Here is a 23,223-nt window from a genome sequence, read left to right on the forward strand (position 1 = left end):
TTGGGCTGGGATGGTGAAAGGAAGTGCAGTGAGCTCTGCTGGCCTGGCTCTTCCTGAGTGCTGGGGCGCTGGACCTCCCAGAGGCAGCCTGGGTCCTCCTGAGTCCTGGGGTGCTGGACCTCCCAGAGGCAGCCTGGGTCCTCCTGAGTGCTGGGGTACTGGGCCTCCCAGAGGCAGCCTGGCTCCTCCTGAGTGCTGGGGTACTGGGCCTCCCAGAGGCAGCCTGGCTCCTCCTGAGTGCTGGGGTACTGGGCCTCCCAGAGGCAGCCTGGCTCTTCCTGAGTGCTGGGGCGCTGGACATCCCAGAGGCAGCCTGGGTCCTCCTGAGTCCTGGAGCACTGGACCTCCCAGAGGCAGCCTGGGTCCTCCTGAGTGCTGGAGTGCTTGACCTCCCAGAGGTGGCCTGGCTTATCGTGAGTCCTGAGGCACTGGGCCTTCTGGAGGTGGCTTTGTCTTCTCAGGCTGTGTGGGAGCCTTCGTGAGGCAGGACAGGGCACTGGGAGTAGGACATGGCATGCTCTGCCCTGACACTCTTCTCACCTGAAGTCTTTCTTTATCCATAGGTGAGCGTCCCTATCAGTGTCCTTACTGTGACAAAGGATTCAGTAAAAACGATGGGCTGAAGATGCACATCCGAACGCACACCAGGGTAAGACTGCTCCTGCCTCTCTAACAGCAGCTGTAACATCCATGATGTACAAACCACGCTCGCTGTAAAAGGAAAGTGTCCGACTTTATGTAAGAAAAAAGTGCTGCAACTGAAATTGTGTTTATGTTCATGATGGACATTTATAGATACGTGTTTTTGAAAGGCCAAAGGGGGAAAAATTTCCAGCCCCAAAAATGTCTGATTCTTTGAATTGTGAGTCAGTTTTGGGAGTTATGAGTGACAGACTACCACTAAATAGATCTTTACAGTTTCATACTAGAAAATATGAAGGTTTTTTTCTTGCAGAATACTTACAAGTGACAGGACATCCTTGTGAAGACAAGTCTGTCAGCATTTGGCCAGTGAGTAATACTTTCAGGAAAGATATCACCAGTGATCAACGTTGCAGCCTGTGACTGTAGACAGAGCCAGACCAGTTCTCTCAGAATTCAGTGAACTGCCTGGGGTGGAGCATACCAGTGAGCCTTTTATGCTGTTCTGAATTCTGTTAATTTTCTTTCATGAATTTTTCTGTCCTTGAGCTTAGGCAGTTCAGACTCAATTAAATGAGCAGTGCAGGTGGCATTTCCTTGGGACACCATGCAGTGAGACCCAGTGAGATGCCTGGTCTCTGAGACACACTGTATCCAGAGGGGCTGGATGTACCTGAAGGCTTTAGGTGGTATTTTGATGTAGAATTTGAAAACTTACCAAAAAAAAAAAATTGCACAATGGGTAATGTGGTATAAGCAGAAGGCTGAGGGAGGAGAGTTCCCTCTTTGGGGGTGTGGATGTGAGGCAGAGGAGTCACCATGACCCTGTGAGCTCAGGTCGGGAGGTCCTGCAGATGGAGTCAGGCAGCCATCTTGGAGGGTGACCATGTCTTGCAGTGCTGTGCTAACATGCGAGACAGGCAGGCAGGGACGGAGGGGCCATGAGGACCTGGGGGGCAGTCTGGCTGCCTTTGGTTTGAAGGGGCTGTGAGGACCTGGGGGGCAGTCTGGCTACCTTTGGTTTGGAGAGGCTGAGTGGGCTGGGGAGTGTGTCTGGTTTACAGCAGGAGAGCAGCATGGTGAGCTTTGTCATAGAATGCTTGCTCTGAGGCTGCTCTCCAGTGAGGACTGAGGGCAGCCTGGAGACACAGACCCAGCTAGGAGGAATGGGGCCAGGTGAGTGGAAGGGGACCCACACCATGTGGCCATAGATTTGAAATTGGGGAGCAGCTATGGGAGTCACCTTTGAGAACAGTGGTGGCGAGGTTTAGACACGGTACACACAGGTGATAAGGAGAGGCATCCCCAGGGAACCCGGAAACCTGGCAGGGCCTTAGGAACCTCCACATTCTCCACTTAGAGACAGGAAACACTCGGTGGGTTTAGAGAGAAACCCTGGGAGGGAAGGAGGCTTCACACTGCATAGAACTTCAACTAGTTCTGTTTATTTATTTTGTTTGTTTATTTAAATATTGTTTTAGTTGTTGATAGACCTTTATTTTATTTATGTATTTATGTGCTGAGAATCAAACCCAGTGCCTCACACATGCCAGGCAAGTGCGCTACTACTAAGCCACAGCCCCAACCCCTGTTTATTTATTTTGATAAAGAGATTAAGAATAAATTTGATAACCTTTTTTTTAAAAAAAATCATTATAATTTTGGAGAAAACTTAATTTTTTTTTAAAACTTCATGGGTTTCTGTGTTATGGGGGCCAGAAATGCGGCTTCTTGCTGCCTTTGGAAACATCTTAACCTGGGTCTAGATCAGCACATGTCAGTGTTTCTAGGGCCCTCATGTCTGAGGGGATTTTTCCATGCCTTGCCAGTGGCTCATGTAAGATGAATGGCCTTGGAATAGAACTCTGTTTTATTTGGCTCAGAATATACACCTGCATGAAAGCAGGCCTTATTCTATCACAGTAAGCTGCTTTTCTTTTGTAAATGGGAAAGTGAAACCATTTGAAAAATACCTTCCTTTTCCAGGACCTGACATCAGTGTCTTGCACCTTTCTTTCCTCCTTTGAGAAAGTTCTGTGTAATGGCCATCACTCCACTTCAGAGTCTACTGTGCTCTTATTCTCTGTATGATCTGTGCTTCTGAGCTAGGGGGCTCTCTTGAGGCCACTAGCAGTCAAGTCTCCAGTCCCTGGTCAGGAGTATTTCTGGCACACAAGTGCTGGGAAGTAAGGCCTGCTGGGCCAGGCATTCTATAATGAGATGATTGGCCCCTGGGTCTCCACAGCCAAGGTAGGAGGTGGAATTTGAAAATAAAGTGCATTTTATCATCCTGACACTTTTATTGGGCAAGGTTCTTACCCCATGGGTCAAGAGGCTGAAGCCTTATGTGGAACTCGATTCTGTTTCACTGTTGAGGTTAACAGAGTAGAGTTGCATCCATGTGAGGAACTGAACACTACTCTCAAGACCACTGGAAATACTGAGCTATTATAGGCTGTTCAGATCCCAGGCACCAACTGTGATTTTTCTGCAGTTTTTTGATGGTCTGTACATTCTCATTCAATATGACTCTGAAGTTCTTAGGGGGACAGGAAGCTAGGATTGCCCACCTAACACATAGTATACATGATAAGCTGGTCTCCAAGATGATGCCATCAACTTCCTCCCTCCCGCATGCATGAGCTGCCCTCTCATCACCACCAAGAGTCTTGTTTTCCCTTCCTGTGTGCCTGTGCTGGCCAGAATGCACTTGACCAGGAGAATGCAGCAGAAGTGATATTCTGGACGCTAGGGCAGGCCAGTTGGGAGGCTGACACCTTTTTCTTGTGTTTCTTGGGATCAACCTTACATGCTGTCAGACCCTAAGTACCATGGAGGAGCCATCTGGGCACTGCACACAGTAGGCCTCAGGAGCCGCCAGCCCTTCAGCTGCCATCTTGGATGTCCAGGCTAGCTGAGCCTTCAGAGGAGGTCTGTGGCCACCAACACACTGTGACCACCAGGAAGACTCTACATGAGAACCATTGCAGAGCCCCCACTACTCTCAAGACCACTGGAAATAGCGAGCTATTATAGGCTGTTCAGTTAGTGAACAAAATTGCAACAATGACCAGATATTAAAGACAAAATAATAATGTGTCAAGTTTGGGGGTGGTTTATTGGGTAGTAATAGAAAACTCCAGCAAGAACTAAATATTGCACAATGCTAAATAAGTACTATTTTATTTATAGAGTGTGTTTCTATATTTTAAAGTGATGGACATTTCTGGTTAGAATGTTAAAGCAAGCACTTTGTAAATGTTCCTAAACAAAAGCAAGGCGTTGATCACAAAGTCCCATTTACCAATGGTAGTATTTTTTTTTATTAAGGAAATATTAGTATTATTTTTTAAACATTGTTTAAAAAATAATACTAACATTGTTTAGAAAGGCATAAATATTCTAGAAAAGATATGAGAAGCCCAGAAATGTGCAAACTTTAAGGCTTTAATCATAATTATGTATTATTTACTCCATAGATCCAAAGTCAGATGGTAGACTTCCTTATGTAACACTGAAATTTTAAAATTATACATTAAGTTAAAATAAAATAAGAGCTTTCTTTGGTTTTATTTGATTAACAGGTAACTACTATATGTATTGCAGGAGTATGTGGTGTGATATTTCAACACATGCGTGTGGCGCTCTGTCTTATATTTGGTGTTCTAGGGCTGGCTGACAGGTGGGCGGTGCCCTCCGGCCTTGGCCTGGACCCATGTGGTTCTTCAAGCTTCTGCCTACCTCTTCCACTTATCGCTCTCTTCAGTCGGCATACTGGAGGGAAATAAGTGAAAATGAAGGCAGCAGGGGATAAGGTTAAACCCACCTCCTTAGTGGAAGAGGAATTAGGTTCCTTGCGAGCTGAACTACTTCACTATTCAGGAGGACGCTTTTTAACTCATGGCTGTCACTGTGTCACTCATGGCATGATGTTGTGCCAGAACTGTGAGATTGATCTCAAACTGTCCCCTCAGGTCCCTTGATGCAGGATCATTCATGTACCCTGCAGATTGTTACTAAGCCAGCTGTATCAGGACAGTGCCAGGTCCTAGATGTGCACAGTCGAAAGTGTAGTACACAATGCCTGGGAGTTTCAGGGGCCCCCTGTGGATGGAGCACAGAGTGTGTGGAGGATATAGAAAAAGAGAGATGAGGGGCTTCTGGGGTAAATGGACGACAGACATGGGGTCTCTGAATGCTGGAGGATGTCTTTGGTGCCGACAACCCTGGAGGGTCGGTGGCCACAGCAGGTTTTGTAGGTCTGCTCACTGCCATGGCTCAGCTGACTGCTGGCCTGTGCCAGCTTCACTAGTCAGCAGGTGGCTAGGCCAAGCTCTCAAGAAATATTTTGGGGGCTGGGGTTATAGCTCAATGGCAGAGTACTCGCCTAGCATGTGGGAGGGAGGCAGGGGGTTTGACCCTCAGCATCACATGAAAAGATAAATGAATAAAATAAAGGTATTGTGTCCATCTACAACTAAAAATAAAGATAATCAAAAAAGAGACTGGAATTCTCGGGCCCTCAGACTGTCCTCATCCTTCTGGTTGCCAGCTTCCCTGCCCTTGTGGTTTGGGCAGAGATGAGGGTGATTCAGGAGACAACCCAGGTCACTGTCGTTAGAGAGGGTGGGGCTTTGTCAGTGGCCTCCTGCTACCTCCACATGGTCCTCTCCTCCAGTGGCCTCCACCAGTCTCCATGTGGTCCCCCTCCTCTACAGTGACCTCTTTCACTCTCCACATGGTCCCCCTCTTCTCCAGTGACCTCTTTCACTCTCCACATGGTCCCCCTCTTCTTAGTGACCTCTTTCACTCTCCACATGGTCCCCCTCTTCTCCAGTGACCTCTTTCACTCTCCACATGGTCCCCCTCTTCTTAGTGACCTCTTTCACTCTCCACATGGTCCCCCTCTTCTTCAGTGACCTCTTTCAGTCTCCACATGGTTCCCCTCTTCTTAGTGACCTCTTTTACTCTCCATGTGGTCCCCCTCTTCTTAGTGACCTCCTTCACTCTCCACATGGTCCCCCTCTTCTTAGTGACCTCTTTCACTCTCCATGTGGTCCCCCTCTTCTTAGTGACTTCTTGCACTCTCCACATGGTCCCCCTCTTCTCCAGTGACCTCTTTCACTCTCCACGTGGTCCCCCTCTTCTTAGTGACCTCTTTCACTCTCCACGTGGTTCTTTTCTCTAGTGCTTTAGAACCAGAACAAGACACTTGTGACTACAATTGAAAGTCCTCTCATGGGCCCTTCAGACCTGGCAGAAGAGACGGACATTTTAAGTGGATAACTTTATCCTGCCCCAGGAGAGAACAGGAGCACTAAGGCAAGGTTACAGAGCTCTCAGGCCTAACCAGACTGAATCCAAGAGTGTTGACCAAGGTGTTGCTGGGGCTTCTCTGCTTATTATCTTTGAGCACCCAAGTGACAAGAAGTGTAGACAGAATTGTGCCTGAAGGGATTATTTGTGGAGTTTTAGGTAAACTGATTTATCTTGCTGTTGTTCTGAACATGGGGATAAAACCAGACCCCTGTGTTGTGAGTTGGAAATGCTCAGGCTTACACATGCTTTGCCTTGATTATCTAACATAATTTCTTAAGAATTAAAAGCAAAAGGGTTTGTCTTTGTGAGTGCTGTGGCATTTTCCATTTGACTTGCTCAAGGACTTCAAACAGTTGTTGCACACATAGCGAACTCCTGATTAAAGGAACTCTGACTCATGTGGTGTGTCTCCAATTGCAACTCGATGATTGGGAAGAGCACCGTCTAGTCCCCATTGGCGGACTCCGCTTTACTGAGTTGGCTTCTATGTTATGCGCTTGTACTGAAGGAATGTTCAGGAGAAGGTTGCAGCCCTTCTGGAGCCTGGGGAGGAGACAGCACGACCGGGACCATGGTGGGGGTCTCAGGGTGTGGTGGGTGCACACAGCAGCCCAGCTCTGCGTGGGAGGAAGGTGTCAGGAAGAAGGAGAGCATGGTGGCCGTGTAGATGACTCAGTAGCCTTCATGTGAATGGGAAGGAAATGGCTGGGGACATAGGGTGCTCCAGGAGGAGGGGAGCAGCTGAGGCCCAGGCAACCCCGCAGCAGAGAGGCAGCTCGAGTGCCATGGCTGGGGGCAGCCAGCACCCTGGAGCTCACACACTGCCTTGACCTTGGAGCTTCACGCTGTGCTCCCCACGCAGCAGGTGCTGACACCCAGTAGCAGGGACAGTCGTGGCAGTTTGTTCAGTCACTCCCCAGGATGACTTGAGCATCTGTGTGTATCCACTGACATGGCATGGGACCCCGTGTTCTAGAGAATACGGTTTGAGAAACGCTGATCTAAACCACCCCACCCACAGCTGCCGCAGTACTCACAACTGAAAACTTTGAACACATGTCATAGTCAGCGCCAACCTGGCAGTGGCTGCTCACTGCCCACGGGAGGGAGCCCAGCGGTGGGTGGAGGTGTGGTGTGTCCTGGCCTGCCAACTCCTGCTTCTGCAGCCTGTTCCAACCCAAACATGCAGGCCACACTGGGTTTGGCCTGTGGCTACCACGCATCTTCTCTCAGAGTTGACCACACTTTCCTGAGTCCACTGCCCCATCTGAGGCCTCTTCCCCCACCAACCCCTCCATGGGGGCAGGGCTCCCCTGCAGCTCGGGCCAGCTGTGCTCTCTGTGCCTTGAGTTGTTGGTGTGTCAGTCACCCCACACAGCCAGGTTTCCGCCCGCACAACACTGTTAGCCTTTTTTCTTCTCCACCCGTGCAGTCCTGCTGCCCATGATTGTGTCACGTGATTTGGAACCTGCTAGTGTTTATGAATCTTCCCTGTAAAGATGGAGACTTCCTAAACAGCTACTCATAAGTGTTAAAAAAGGACAGAGTGTTGCAATCTGGCCTCAGCCACCAGGAGGGGAGGCCAAGTCAGAGGTGTACCCAGACCCACCTGTGGTGGCACCTAGGAAACCCCATGCCAAGCAGGTTCAGGAGCTGTGAGGAGCCGAGCCTCTGTGCCGACCCAGGAAGATGGAGAGGTGGCACTGAGCCCAGACAGGCTTTCTCTGTTCCCAGCAGGGGTGGGAGCAAGAAGATGAGCAGTGATTCTAGAGCCCCCTGCTTGTAAGAAATAGCAACTGGGAAGTAAGACAGATGCCCACGCTCAGCAACTCCATCACTTGAACTGTTTCTAGTTTTGTATCACATTATTTTTTCACATTTCAAAAGTGGCCTTTCAGGTTGAAACTAAGGAATTTGTAAGTAGTTGTTAAGTATTGCTGTCACCTCTGTAAGAAAAAGGTGCAGGGCATGTGTTCGTTGGTCAGCTTTCTGCTGTTGGGACAAAATGCCTGAGATAAACAACTTAAAAGAACAGTTTATTTTGGCTCATGACTTCAGAGGTTTAGACACATGTTCACTTGGCTCAGTCACTGTGGGCCTGAGGTGAGAACGTCATAGCAGGGAGCATGTGGTGGGGGGATGCTGCTCACCTCCTGATGGCCTAGCATCATAAGCAGAGGAGGACCCAGGTCCCTGTGCCCCCTGCAAGGACAACACCCACAAGGGCATACCCAGTGACCTCACTTGCTCCTGCCAGGACCTGCCCCCTAAAGAGCACACCCCTCCCAATATCACCACAGGCTGGGGACCAAACCTTCAACTGTGGCCTACAAGGATGCTGAGGGACATTGAAGGTCCAAGCCATAACGGGGAACCATTCTAAAATTTCTTAGAAGTTTGTGTCTTATTTTTGTTGCAGTCTGGAGTCAGACTGTCACAGCTGAAAAGCATGCTGGAGGACATTTGATCCAACCCCTTTCAAAATGAGAGGATTTAAATGAAAATATGCTAATGGCCTGCAGTGGTCAGTTAGGCAGGAATCTTATTCTTTCTTTGAGGTATCCCTCAAATCAATGTGGTGAAAAAATAAAAGAACCTGAGAAGCTGTTTTAGCCTGAGAACAGGTCTGTCAGGCCTGTTAAACTTCCTGAGGGGTGCCTGCCTCAGGAAGCAGACATATGTTCCGGAGCTGCTCAGTAGGCAAACTTGACCTCTGCAGAAGGGTGTGCTATCAAAAGAAACCTGGTGAGCAGGTGCACCTGGGTGGGCAGTCCACCTGATTGTATCCCTGACACAGCGCTGCCCCTGGCTCTGACAGAGGAGTTCAGGTTACAATGAACACAATTGGCTAATTTTAAAATTGGGGTGGGAAAGAGAAGGGCTTTTGTTAAAATGGCTTCAAATGGGTCTTACATCCCAATTAAGGCTGAATACTGAATTCTGAAAATGGACACTGGACTCTTGTGTTTCTCATGGATCAGTCTCCAGCTGCCTCAGCATTTTGAGTTTTAGTGCTGTTTTAAGTAAAAGTGTTACCTCTTCTAAAAGCATCCCATCATCTTCTTGGGAAGATGCCATGCTCCTGGCTGGAGCTAGGGGCTGGCTGGCTGAGTGACCTGCTGTGTTATTGTGTTTTGTTACCTCAAGACCAAGGTCATTTATAAGTACACAGCTGATTACAAAATGTAGTTATTGAGAATATAGAATTTACTAAACAATTAGGATTCTATATTTCTTATGACTATTGGAACTCGCCTATCTCTTCTATAAAGATGAGAAACTTTATAAATAGATCTTCATTAATGTGGAATTGATAGAGTTTCTAAAAATATATAAAACAAATTAAATCATGTGTCTATTTAATGCTAGATGCAAATAAGCATATTTAGAACGGATGGCTGTTTATTGGCTATTATATGCATTGTGATAGGAGCTTAGCTGTTCAGTCTTGTCATGAGAGCTTCCCAATAATCAGTGAACTTTGCATAATATTTTCAGTTTCAAGAATGTAAAATAGACCAGGCGGCTTCCACAGTGTTTGTGTTCAGCTTCCAGTCCTTTAGACAATCTCTGTGAGTGCAGCAAAACTGCATGCATCCCTCCAGGTCCCTCCGACGCCTGTCCTTGTCTCAAGGTAGCTCAGTGTGGACCTGATCACCTTGCCAGACAGTGAGGGGCGGTCCAGAGCTGGTCAGTCAGATCATTGTGTCCCTTTCTTCTTCCGTGTCTGCAGATGAGGCTTCCTAGTCTAGCTTGAGCTGTGCCTGAGGGGGCTGCTGGCACTCACTGTCACATCCTCACTCCAGGCAACAGGAAGGCCCAGGGCAAGGGCTCTGTGGACTCCTGAAGCTCACTGTCACACTCCATACATGAGTTCCTGTTAGTAAAAAGGAGAATGTGGAGACGACTGGTATTTCTCCACTCCCACCCTAGAGCCTTCTCTCTGGACTTGGGTTGGTTTTGTTCTGTTTCAGCTGGAATGTCCTCCTCTGTTTTCCTGGCTGCTTTTCTATCTAAATAGGATAAAAACAGAGGAAGCCCCATGCTTAGCTGTCCCTTCCCTATCCCCTCTGGCCTCCACAGCCTCACCTTCTCCCTGAAGCACCCACCCTTGGGAAGATGCCATGCTCCTGGCTGGAGCTAGGGGATGGCTGGCTGCTGGAGCTCACCAGGCACCTGCTGAGCTGACCACAAGGCAGTGGCACAGGGCTTCTGGTAGCTGGCATGTCAGTCTAACTGCCTGCATTGCCCAGGGTGGTGAGGAGACATCAGTCCTGCATAGGACCCAAACGTGTGGTGAGAACAGCTTCATCCCCCTTGGGCAGCCCTGATGGTACTAATTAATCCAGAGCTTCTAGGATGTCTGCATGTCCCCTTTGTGAAGTTGACTACCAAGAGAGTATGTGGAGCACTGAGCAGGTTTAGTTAAAATAAAATTCTATAAATATTTGGCATTGGAGCTGATTGCTCGTTCACCACCACTCTATTATCTTTAGACTGTAATAATATACTTCAGGATTAAAAGGAAAATACGTGCTGTCTGAAATCTATAAAGAGAGTTTTTCTTTGTTTTTAAGAAAGGCAATATACAATTAATTTTAAAAAGAAATAGGATCATTATTCTTAGGAAAGTAATACATTTTTTCCATACCATTTTCTTCCTGAAACAATTTTATATTCATCATGCACTCTATTCAGAGAATTTTAATTACTAAAGTATCATAAGAATCTTGAAATAACTGTCTATTTATATAAAAGTCCCATTAATGGCTTCCAAGAACAATGTCACACTGAGGTTCATACATAATTTCTTTCTTCATAAAGTCACCTAGTTATATTTTCATAATTTGTGAGCCTTTTTCAATTTGGAATTACATTATTTGTTCTCATGCATATTGTGATAATAAGGAGAAGGAAGCAGGTAATGTGATACATAAAACACCTCGCCATGTCAGTGTGTGCCGAGCATTCAGATGAGCTAGATTCTAGGACATGGGGTTGGCCTCCCATGTGACAGGCAAGTGGGTCGGGCCAGGCACAGGTGGGAGGTTCGTCCTGAGCCACGGATGTCCATGCTGCCTCCCCGATGGACCTCTGGCCTCAGTCGGTGGCCTGCGTCTCGAAGAGACGCACAGTTGCAGAATGCTCTGGTTTAAGTGCTGCTGGGGTTTGTGGCAAGGTAATGAGGAAAGCAGTGGCTGAGGGTCGAGGCCCCCGTTGGTTCAGGTCAAAGTACCTTTGGGTGCTTCCTTCTGCTCCAGGGCAGAGCCCCTATTCTTGCTGCCTTCATTTTTACCCCAGCAGTGGCTGTAGGGCTTTGACAATGTGGCTGTCCCTTCTCATGATGAGGTGCAGCCTGCCGGAGCCTAGGTTGAATCCATCTGCTCCATTCCATCCTAACCTCACTGCAGAGAAAACGGCCTCCTCTGGGCCCTGCATCCTGCCCCTGGGCTTCCCTCTTTGGTCCTGACACATGGTGGGACCTTTCCTTGCATCAGCTCTGGCCGCGCCCTCAGGCCCACTTGCTGCAGTCTCCATCACCTTCCCGCAGCACTCTGTCCAGTCCAAGCACATTCCTGGTGTGTGCTTTCTGTTTAGAGTCTCTCCCCATCAGGGACACATTGGTACTGTGGATGTGACCTCAGTCCTTCCTTAGTGACCTGCGTCTGATGCAGCACAGCTGAGCACTGGGAGGGTGCGTGTTGGTTGGAGGGACTGTGGAAGATGTGGATTTGCATAAAATTTGTGGATGTTCCATGGTCTGTGGTGCCACAGTGGACATCCACTGCAGGAGGAAGTCAGCCGCTTTGTGGTTTTATGAGCATGTGGATACCCTCAAACATAGCCACACGTTCCCTGAAATTGCCATTGTGTGGAATCAGCACATGTAGTCTTTGCATTCACACACACACACACACACACACACACACACACATCCCTAATTTAGTTTCCATGTCATTCTGTGTTCAAGGTTGTAAATAATAAAAACCAGGATGGAGAACAACTTACCAAACACCTTTTCATCACTGTGTTATTTATTTATCCTGCAAAGACACATTAGGCAGAGAGTGTTTTCCCATGGTTTTTCTTTCTAAAGCTCTGACTCACAGTGGTTTTGAGGGTGCTGATGGCCTGTGGTCTCCAAGCTGGATTGTGACAGATGAACAGGATGGATTACTGATTTGAGATTTGGTGTTCATAAAGCAGGAGGAGTGGGGACGGGGAGGCTCTGGGGGCTGGAAACCATATCTGAAGGCTTTTACCCCAGGGTTAGTAGTGGAGCTAGGACAAGTTGTGAGTGACCTAAACCACCCGCCGGAGAACCCGTTGTTATCATGACAGAGTCATCAGAGGTCTCATGTTCCTCAGTGCTGCTTTTCTGCTGCAGCCAAAGGTAGTAGACATTTGAGCAGCTCTTTAAGCTTTCTGGCCCCCTGCAGCTACAGCATGGGATGTGACCAGATCCCAGACATCTCAGCACATCCATGCCAGACAGGCTGGGTCCTGGCCCAATACCAGCACATCAGTGGGGCTGATTCCAGAGCTTTCCCCCAACTGGCCTCCACATTCACTGGCTAATTCCACTTAGGTCAAGCTCTGCTGTTGTCCTACTGTGCGTCATATCTGTGCACTGCCCATACACATACTGCCACACACATGCCCTACATGGATCTGGGGGCTACTGTGGGCTGCTGCCTCAGCCACCTCAGCTGGTCAGTGAGTGTGTGCACTTGGTCTGTGTTAGAGTCAGCGCTGTGCTGAGATGTGATGGGCCTGGCCACTCTAGGCCTGCTATAGGCTTGCCTCTGCAGAGGTAATAAGGGAAGGCACTAAAATCAGCATGTGTTTTTTACATGTGGAAGCAGAGTATCATGCCATCGCCCCCCCACCCCCCAATGACATTCCACAAGGAAAACAGTCCCTAACATGCAGGACAGCATATCACCAGGCAATCAGGCCTCGAGGACTGGATCTGAAGTTGAATGATAAATTCTGTCCCCGTTTTCCAGCTGGCAGGGCACAAGTGGGTTCTCCAACGCCTATCCTGTGAGAGCATCCACTGGTGTTAGGCTGCCAATCTCCAATGTCCCTGTGACACAAGGCTCCAGAGGACTGCCTGTACCCAGCCCACCTCCACCTGGTCCCTGGGGCTGGCAGGTGTTCTCTCTTGTCTGGGGGAAAGTCCCTTGGAGAGATTGACTATGCACTTTGTTGAGAGAGGAAAAATGTGTTTCTCTAAGCCTTTGGGCCTCGCTGTGGCTTAGTTCCTGTAGGTACGATAGGGGTGGCAGTACTGAGGCTTGTGGAGGTGTGTTCACTAGGCTGCCTGTACCTGGCTGCCAGTGCCCAAGGTCCCACTGCCCTTCTGGCAGGAGGCGGGCCACAGGGACCCTGTGGGCAAGCTTTTCTTCCATATTCAGTGCTCAGTAAAGGCATGGGACATCTAAACCAAGAAGCAAGCAAAGAAACAACAGGAGGAAATCAGCTCCATGTGTAGAGGAGTACTAGGAGCTGAATGCTGGGTGCCAGGAGGCTCTCTGGCTTGTGGGTTCAATAAGAGCAGGAGACTGCTTCATTCAGTCCCTTTCTTTACCTCCTAATTCTGACCGTGCTAGGCATTTTCTGTACCCTATGCAGTTCATAAGTGGCTCTCTGGAGCTTGGTTGCCCTTGTTCCCCCACCTCCCCCTGCAGCACCTGCACCCTGACCTGGCCCCCTGGACACACGAAGCCAGTCCTCCTAGTGGGGGCCTGTGTAGGGGGAGGGCCAACAGAAAGCTCCTGCCTCCCTAGATGGCATGAGTCCTCCTGCAGTGGGATAATAATCAGGGCCAGGGAGGGGAGGCTGTGTCAATATGTGGGGTGCATCTACAGGGTGACGGGTGTGTGCTGTCCCTGAATATCCATTATCCATTATCAGTATCCATTGCAGCAGGCTGTGGTACGCAGGTGCCACTGTTTACTACAGAACCTGACTGGGTGCTGCCCGGCTCTGAGGTGCCCCTCCTAGAGTGCTCCACACTGTGGTTTCTCAGGATGCTGGATCATCAGGGTTCCAAAGCCAGGCTGGTCCTGGGCCAATTCAGAGGGTTGGTCTCACCTGACATGGTTTTCAAAACAAATCAGCGAGAGGCTGCTTCTTAAGGACTACACAGGCCCACAACAACCAAACCCGTGGTAAGAAATCACCACTGCCTACAAAAACTAGGGAAGCTGGGTATGTGCTGAGGTCCTATACATGGCTACAGGGTGACTGCTCCCAAGGCAGGAACTTGCCGTGCAGAGGCACAGGTGATATTGGGGTGTGCAGTGTCACCAGAGAGGACACAACTTTCACAGACCTTCACCTCTGTGCAAGGGGATCAAGCTCAGATATGCTCACAGAAAAAAGGTAAAGAGTGAAGGTACTAATTTTCGGAATTTATGAGTGCTCTGCAGTTGCCCTAGGAATTTAAAATGCTTGTGATACATTTGGAGAACCAAAATTTCCCTACTATTGCAGCCCCCCTGTTGTATCTTCTTTCTCCTGTTTTCTGGTCTTTCAGATTGACTGGCTTTTTTCAAAACATGTAATGACCTTGGAGCAAGGTGGACTCTGGAGGCTGCTCTGGGGTCCCCACCTGTGTTTTCATCAATTTGGGGCTTGGAGGGCTGGTCTGTGCTCCAGTTTCCTGCCGCCCTTGCAGTGAGCTTGGTAGAAGGAGCACCCTGCTGGATGCCAGCCTTAGCCGCATGGGTGACAACCCCTTCCTGCTGGGCTCCTGCTTTCAAAATCGTGTGGTGGATAAGTACACCGTTTCTTAGAATGAGCTGACCCATTCCTGAGGCTTTGCATTTACACACTCCTTTCTCTGCAGACCTCTGGGGGAGCCCTATGGTCTTATTCCAGGAAAGACTGCAAGTCTCAGGCTCACTGGTCGTCTTGGAACCGGCAAACTGCACTGGGTCAGCTCTGTGTCTCTGTGATGGGCTAGAGATGTCTCTAGAACGCAGAGCTGGGGGCTATGGCAGCCCGTCTCCTTTCTTTTCACCCTCACTGGCGCCTCTGAGATCGACGGGGCAATTGGTATTGGCCACACACCACATTCTGAATTGTGCAGTGGTGAAAGCTGTGTTCGGTGGACACTGAGCTCCTGCAACGCCCTCTGCCCTGGAGAGCCTGCTGCCCTATGCTGAGCGTTTAGCACATTTCTGCCTCAGCGACAGGCTCAGTTATATCATCTGACCATGAGAGTGACCTCTGTTGCTGACGGAGCCCTTGTAGATTGAGTGTGGCATGTAGGTCGGAGTACTAGTTCATGTATAGGAAAAGACCTTTGTACAGAAGCAGTTAATGTTTCTCATCCTAAGTTTTTCTTGGGTCTTGGCTGGATTAGAAAGCCTAAGCTCCAAATTTGCCAAGAATGTTCCGTGGGCAAATCAGCCTCCTTGCAACTGCAGAGAGAGAGAGAGAGAGAGAGAGAGAGAGAGAGAGAGAGAGAGAGAGAAGAGGAAGAAAGAGGGAGAGGGAAGGAGAGGGAGTGGCTATTTTTTTAATTTTGTTTTTAATTGTCAATGGACCTTTATTTTATTTATTTATATGGTGCTGAGAATCGAACCCAGTGCCTCACACATGCTAGACAAGCCCTCTACCGCTGGGCTACCACCCCAGCCCAGGAGAGGCTATTTAACGTGCGAGACTTTGTCATTATAATTGTTATGATAGAGCGCAACCCATGAGGACGGACGATACATGACCGTAGATCAGGGCAATCAATCAGCACCCTGGGTTCTCAAGCTCCAGCAACTGGTTTTCACAGCTGACTTCCTTCTGTCATTCAGAAACCCAGCATTTTTGTGAATCCCAGCATTTTTGCCTTGGACACTATGTTTGCCTGTCAGTGTGTCAGTGTGTACGTGTGTGCTTTCATCTTTTCTACTGCTCCTCTATATTTTCTTGATATCTATCTTCTTTACATCCCCTTCTCTTTCCCTTGTATCTTCATTATAACTTGCATTGACATTTCAAAACTGGATTCATAATTTTTAAGATGGTGAGTATGACCTTTCCATTATGATGAAATTTTCCATTAGTCTTCGGTAAGTTCTGAAAATGTCTAAGCCGTTGGGATCATGCAGAAGAGAAGCCGTTTCTCTGAAGGTGACGAGGTGGCTGCCATTTCACTGCCCTTTCCCTGGGCCACCGCTCTCTCTCCCACACAGGGAGCACTCCTTTCAGTGTACATCTCTCTTTGTTCTCAGAGCCCTCCCAGCTGACACGTCTGCAGCCTCCTTTATACCCTGCCCCACGTGTGCAGGAAACACACTGCTGTGGGGGGTGAGCCCTCCCGTCCCTAGAGCTGCTGTGTGCTTCAATCTTAACAGGCATTCGTGGGCTTAGATTTTCATTCGTGTGTGATGCTCAACCTGAGCTTCAAGTGTCCCCTGTCTCCTTGTAGGGCCATGAGAGCATGGCATGATGATGGGAAGACATAGGCAGTGGGAAGGTCCCAACCTAACTGAAAGTCCTTAAAGGATAAGAATGAATCAAGGCTCGTGTGAGAGGTTCAGAGGGAGGGCTGCCCGCAGTTGGTGAATGCAGTGTCTGCAAAGGCAATTGGGCCCTCGTTCCTCACTGTCCCTCGCTCTGCACATCAGTTCCTCATGCCCCAGCATGTGCGCCGGCAGCTCAGGCAGCTTGCGCATCTGCACCCACAGGTAGGAGAGGCGCCCCCAGACTTACCACAGTGGCACTCTAAATCTGGCTCTGTGAGGACAGCGAATCCCATTCTCCACTGAGACTGACACCCCAACATGTCTGCCAACTGGAATCCCCTGCATCCATTAAAAACGCCAAGCCCAGGCCACATCTCCCACCCTGAAATCCTCGTCATGGGGCCGGGTGGCTCCTCACTGGGCTGGGGAGCTCCTGCCTCCAGGCAGAAGGGGAGCCCCCTGTGGGCAGGGGTGGAGGAAGGGAGGGCATGGGCAGCACAGCACCCCCACCAGGCCACGACTTGCTGGGTAGGCATTCTCTTGAACTCCGCCCTCTCTACCTGGGCATACAACCTGGGCTTGCTGTTAAACACAGACTTCTCCATCTGCACAGCCCGAGGGACCACACAGCTACAATGTTGCCTAACCACTAACTGAGTCCAGTCTTCAAAGGTGTGCCACACTCTGCCTGGTAGCTAAGCCTGTGGCTGTCCTGACCACACAGTGCAGACAGCAGAATGTGTCAGCAGGGGGCGGGGCAGAGGTCGGTGGGGCACACCCTGGTGATCTTCACTGTCACCCTCTAACGCCTTGCTCCCTCAGACGGGCACGCCTCGCACAGGCTGCCCCAGGACACCTCAGAGCTCCTTGGAGCCTTACCCCAGCACCTGGTGTGGGGCTTTCTGGGGTGGCCCAGGCCTCTGTGTTCATGATAAAGATTCCCAGATGACTTGAACTTACCAGTGGCTTGAAATCCAGTGGGCTAGAAGTTGGGAGTGCGAGAGAGAGGTTTCTCCCCCATGTTCCTAACAGACTCATTGGAGTCATGGCTACAGCCCCAGTGGAGTGAGCTTTGGAGCTGATTTTGAGTCTTGTTTGTGTGCATTGTGTTCAGTCACCTCAGTGGGGGTGGAGCTCCCTGGCTGCCCAGCATGTCACTTCCACACATTATTCTGTGGGCCTCAAGACCAAATGGATTGAAGAGGGACCTTGTTTCTGTTCAAAGACTGCATACAACACATTGATACAAAAATTAGTCTTTATGTACTGTACATATTTTTAGTTTTCTATGTGTGGATCGCACAATTCATTTTCCCAGTTTACAGAAAGTCTGTTTTCCATTAGCTCCAATGCAAAGCCAGTTATGGATGTGTCATGTAGAAACCTGCTTTAACTACTCTCCCAGCTGTCGAAGGCTTCCCTGAGAGCCATGAATCTAAGGGCATTGTTACTAGGCCATGGGTGTGTTGGTCATATGTTGAGAGATCACACTGGCTGCAAAAGTAGGAGGGGGAGGAAACGCCACATGAGAGACCTCTGTGAAGGGGCCTCCTGGTGAGGCTGCCTGGAGAGGGGGACACGGGGCCTGTTGTGTGCCACGGTCACACTGAAGCCTGCAGGAACCACGAGGGCCTGCTGTCCTGTGGCTGTGGGCTTGTCCTCATCCATGGGTTATAGGACCCTGTGGGGCCACATTTGGCAAACCCTCTAAGTCTTACCTACAATTTTGATGCTCTTTGGAACCCAGTCATCGTCTGGTGATCACAAGGCTAGTGTCACTAGAGAAAGTGAGGAATATGAAATGGCACAAGCTTCAGTCTCTGTCACGCTAGGTGCTCAGATCCAGGTGACGTCCGGTCCATGGTCAGGGCCGCCGAGGGGCACAGGGCAGGTGACATCTGGTCCTGTGGCCCTGGTGGTCAAGGCCACTGCAGATCACTGCCTGTGGCTTATTCTCAGAGGATCTGCTGTGTGTGCAGTTCTATGAGAAGTGAGATGCCAACCCCCACTGTGCAAATGCCCTGTGGTAGAAGAGGACCAGGACCCTCACTCCACACACAGCCAATAGCCTGGGTGAGTAGGCTTGGAGGGGCCTGGGAATCTCCTCCCCAGGCTGTGGTTTGTGGCTGATGGTTGCCCCCCACTGGAGCACAGGCCTTGCTGTTTACAAAATTCATCTCCCTGGTACCCAACGTGACTCCCCAACGTAGAGAAAGACAAGACCTTGGAAGGGAAAGGCCAGGGCCTTAGTGGGGAGGGGTTACATTTTAGAATAACACAGATAACTTTTTGTAAGGAAATTTCAAATCTACAGAAGCAGAGAGAATGAAATAATGATCCTCAACCAAATCAAGCAAGTACCAGTCCCTTTCTGTTAACCTCCCTGTACACCAGCCGTGAGACCTGAAGTTTTTATGTACTGCGGGAATGCTGTGTGACTTGAGGTGTCAGAGGCACCGGCAATATCCCTGGTAGGAGGTTTGCTGCAGAATCTCCTCTTCTGGAGGCAGATGGAACCCTGGGTGGCTGTGACCAGGCTTTATTTAGACCAGTGCTGTCCAGCGCAGAGGAAGCCAGGTAGATGGCTGAGTCCTTGTTTCTGGTCCAGCAGGCCACTGTCACAGCATATAGCATTGCTGCCGGGCCCCAGCACCTGGGCAGCTTTCTGGGGCTTCCTCTCTACTCTGTTTTATGACAGCCTGGAGTCTGTCTTCAGCACAGGAACAGCAGCTGCTCTGGGCAGGGCCTGTCTGCTGTCCCCCAGCCTGGACGCATGGCAGCATCTGGGGAGGCTTGGTGGTCACAAGGGTGTAGGGAGGAGTTTGCTGGTGACCCCTCCTGGGTGCAGAGTGACGTAACTAGTGCCAGGTGGGGCAGCCACCCTATCAGCACGGCCGGGCGGAGGGTTAGTTCCTTGGCGAAGGCTGGGACATTGCAGGTTCACTGACGTGGCCTTGCACCACAGGTCTCTTCTTCATGGGAAAGTAGTGAGATACTGCGCAGCCAGGACGGTCGAGGTTCAGTGAGCATGCCCCAGGGCTTTTACCAGTTCGACAGAGCTGGTCAGTCTAAATCTGCCAGTTTCATGCGTACCTGTCTGTAGTGTGTCCAGCAAGGGAGGAACCACTCAGGAGCAACTGAGAAAATAGGAAGAGAGAAATCTGTCAAATTCCTGTTTATTGACAAATATCATGTTTAAGAAATTTACACCAAGTCTATGCTTCATGAATGTTCAAGAGTTTCTTTTTAATTTAGAGACGGGAAATGGCCATCAGCAGAAGACCTCCCTGCTCTGGACTCTTAACAGTGAACAGCAAGGGCTGCAGATGTTGTAATTGGGAGTACTGAGTGGGAACAGTGTTAGCAGAAGGTGACTTCATGTCCTCCCAGCCTTATAAGAGACTCGCACCTCCACACCTGGCCCTCAGAGTGCCCTCCCCAGGTGGCCTGGGGGTCGGATTGCCCAAGGACATCGTGGCCTTAAGCAGGACTTGGCTGTTTCAGCTCGAGCCTGGCAGACACAAGCATGTCCCTGGGGCGTGCTCCGAGGATGCAGGGGAACAGTGGCTGCATCCTCAAGCAGACCTGGTTTTCACGCATCAGTCATCAGGGGCCTAAGGGCCCTGCGCACCCTCTGAGGAAGCCTGCTTCCTTCTAACCACGGACCAGTTTTCCTCCCTGAAGTGTGCTGGGATAGGCCACCCCTGTCAGTAAGTGGCACCCTAGCTTCCCCGACACCTTCACCTTGCCTTGACTGCACGGGAGAGCTCTTGTTACATTTCTCTTTCTTCTTGTGGGTTAGCGTAAAAGCAGCCATAGGAGGTCTTGGAATTATACCTGCTGCCTGTGGCCACTCTGCCCATAGCCGTTTGTGACTGGGTCTTCCAGGAGTCCCTAATGTCCCTCCTGTCCTGGGCAGGCTGCAGGGGTTCTCCCCAGCTAAACTGAGAGGGTTTCTCTAAAATTTATCAAAATATAACTTTGTTTACAGACCCCTCTTAAATGATGTTGAAATATATTAATTCAGTTGATACTGGCTAAAAAAAATGAAGTTGCTGTTCTTTTGTATAGATGGCATTAAACCCCAGATTCCTAGGTGCAGGGCACAGAGCCCTGTGAATTTTGCCTTCTGAATGAATTCTGCCAAATGTCATTTGATTAAAGCCAGACTGATTAGACTACTGATTAATTCTGCTGTTGATAGATTACACTGCCTGGCTGATGAATAGATGGCCTCCATTAGCAGTGATTCCCAGTTACAATGACAAAGGAGAAGCCCTTTGTCAGTTAAGCTGCGTAATCGTTCAGAAACAGCATTAATCATGAGCCATATCATTGTCTAGTTAATCCAGCTAACGAGTTGAAAGGTATAATTTATGCCACGTATTCCGCTCTGAAAGTGTTAGAGATCATTTCCATAATGCCTATTGAAGCAGGTTTGTGCTCCTGTTAAAGGGTTTGTACTAGAGCCAGGTAGAGGAAGAGAAGTACTGGGCTTAGGATGAGACTGATGTGGTGTGTGGTTGTCAGTGTGCGGGGGGCTGGGGGACTGGGAAACAGTGGTACCCAGACATGCCACATGGTACCAGCTAGCTGTGTGGAACTGTGACGAGCACCTGAGCCGATCCACCCAACCCACCTGTAAGGAAGAGGCATGTTTGGCTCACGGCATCAGGGGCTTGGCCCTTTGCTTTTAGACTGTGGTGAATGAGTACACCATGGGAGGACAGGAAGAGGAAAAAGCCAGGGTCCCAGTCCCCTTCCAGTGCCCTCGCTTTCTCCCTCCAGGCCCCACTGCCTCCCAGGAGTGCCACAGGTTGGGGACTAGGCCTTCACCTCATAGGCCTTTCGGGGACACTTGCCCCGTGTAGCAGTAGTTCTCCAGCGGCATTGTGTCCCTGCACGTGGGCCTGTGAGTCGTCCAGAGTGCCCTTGAGGGCAGCGAAGCTCGGCCTCAGCTCTGCTGTCAGCTTTTTAGGAAGGTGTCAGAGCCTGCCTTGCTTCCTGAGCTTTCTGTCATGCGGTCCATTGCTGTGTCAGCGGCGGACAAGTACTTCACCTACATGGTCCTCAGCGAGCCTGGGCAACCAGAGTCCCAGTCCTCTCACACCTTGCACACATGCCCGGGCCCTGCCGCACTGGAGTTGGGCTGAGGAGACTCAGGGACGCGCCAGACAGTGGTGTTCTCATAGGCCCTGAGGAGGGGGCCAGGCGTGAGTGGCGTCTCCCTGGGTGGTACCCTGCACCACTCGGCCTTCTCTGCTCTCCGCTGTGCTTCTGGGCTGCCTGTGTTCCCGACGGGCTCATAGGGCCATGAGCAGGACGAGTGAGAAGAGGGTGAGAGTTTCCTTTCTAAGGAAGAACGCACTTACCTCCTCCATCTCGTTCGTACGTTTCTCAGCTTTTGGTGTAAGTGACCTGCAACTGCTCTGCTCTGTCAGTTCAGGGCAGCTTCCTGGGGCAGGACTCTCCAGCACTTGCTTTGAATGCCACTTACATGAGATGGAATTCCTTTCAAAGGTGGGCATGAGAGGCTTTTCCAAGGAGCCTTGTGGACAGTGTGACCAGGATCTCTTAGGACTGCATTCCTTCTTGTGAGATGTTCAGAAAGAATCTCAGCTTCCTGTGAGTCTAGGGACTGCGAAGGGACAGACATTCGAAGGCACACCCAGCTGCCTTCCACAGGACTCCCTGGTCTGAGGACAGCCTTTCTCTCTAGACTGGTGTGGAAAGCTGACCACAAATGCCTCTTGGAGCAAAACTAGGGACTCATGGATTCCAGTGGTTCTGGGTGGAGAGGAGGGAGGCCAGGTGGATTGAGACCTGCTTCCTCCCTGGCCCTTGTCAGCCTGCGGTTCTCAAACTGAAGGAACTGGAGGAGCGTGAATTTCACCCCGTTTTCCCACAAGAACACAAGTAGACACACAGTGATGGTGGTCTACCCATGGAGTCTTTTAAAGAGAAGGTAGGCGAGGAAAATGTAAGTGCAGTGACCTGGGACTGCACGGTAGCCTGTCACTGAGGCCATCCTGTGGGTGGCTCTGCTGTTCAGATACGCAAGTGCCCAGTACATCGAGGGCTGTGAGCACCTTCTGCTGACTCTCTGCCTCTCACCAGCACCTCTGCAGCCCACAGGGAGCTAGAGCGTGAGACCTGTCTGGGGTGCAGCTGGGCAGCATCACTGAGAGGAGCCACCCTGACCTGGCCGCTCAGTCTTGCCGCTCTGGCTTCTCATCCTGGAGCTGCGCTCACACTAGCCCTTTCAGGGCTGGTCCTGTCAGGTTGCTCTTTGCCCAGCAGCTGCCCTAGGGTACACATCTTCAGAACGTTCAGTCTTTCAAACTGTAGGAAGAAGAGCTTTTCTTCTTACGTACTTCATATTAGTGTCTATGTGTTTTAAAATACATGTTTCACTAAATCACATGGCCGTTAAAAGGACCTTAATGAGCAGTCTCAGAAACTCCAAGTAATTTCTACTCTAAATTCTTAGCACTACATTTTCCTTTTAATGTTTTTAAAAAGCTTTGAAGAATTTGAAGAAATAATCAGTGCAAAGGTAATGCGATAAGGGAAGAGAGGTTGTTTATTCAGGCTGGCAGGAGAAGCACTGATGACATCGATTGCTGAGCTGTGAAGAAGAGTATTCTCCAAACAACTGTGACACTCATTCAAAGTATCCTTTTACATCTTCAAAAGTACACACACTTCCATTTCTGGCCACCTGGCAGATGCTCCATATCCTGAGAAAAGGCCCTCTGTGGAGCCTCCAGAGATGCTGGGTGAAGTA

At 49.9% G+C, this 23,223-nt stretch overlaps 1 protein-coding gene across 10 annotated transcripts in view; it reads left to right on the plus strand.

Annotated features, from left to right (window-relative positions):
• Positions 1–23,223, plus strand: part of Prdm5 (PR/SET domain 5) — a 148,762-nt gene that overhangs the window by 110,933 nt on the left and 14,606 nt on the right. For 9 of the 10 annotated variants that reach the window (XM_078022175.1, XM_078022174.1, XM_078022178.1 and 6 more), the window contains one exon: positions 564–649. In XM_078022175.1, the coding sequence (XP_077878301.1) occupies positions 564–649 (86 nt within the window). Of the gene's footprint in view, positions 1–563; positions 651–23,223 lie in introns of those variants that run through there. The other variant, XM_078022181.1, reaches the window with a different exon arrangement.

The sequence above is a fragment of the Ictidomys tridecemlineatus genome, chromosome 9 (genome assembly GCF_052094955.1).
Source record: "Ictidomys tridecemlineatus isolate mIctTri1 chromosome 9, mIctTri1.hap1, whole genome shotgun sequence".
NCBI classification, from domain to species: Eukaryota; Metazoa; Chordata; class Mammalia; order Rodentia; family Sciuridae; genus Ictidomys; species Ictidomys tridecemlineatus.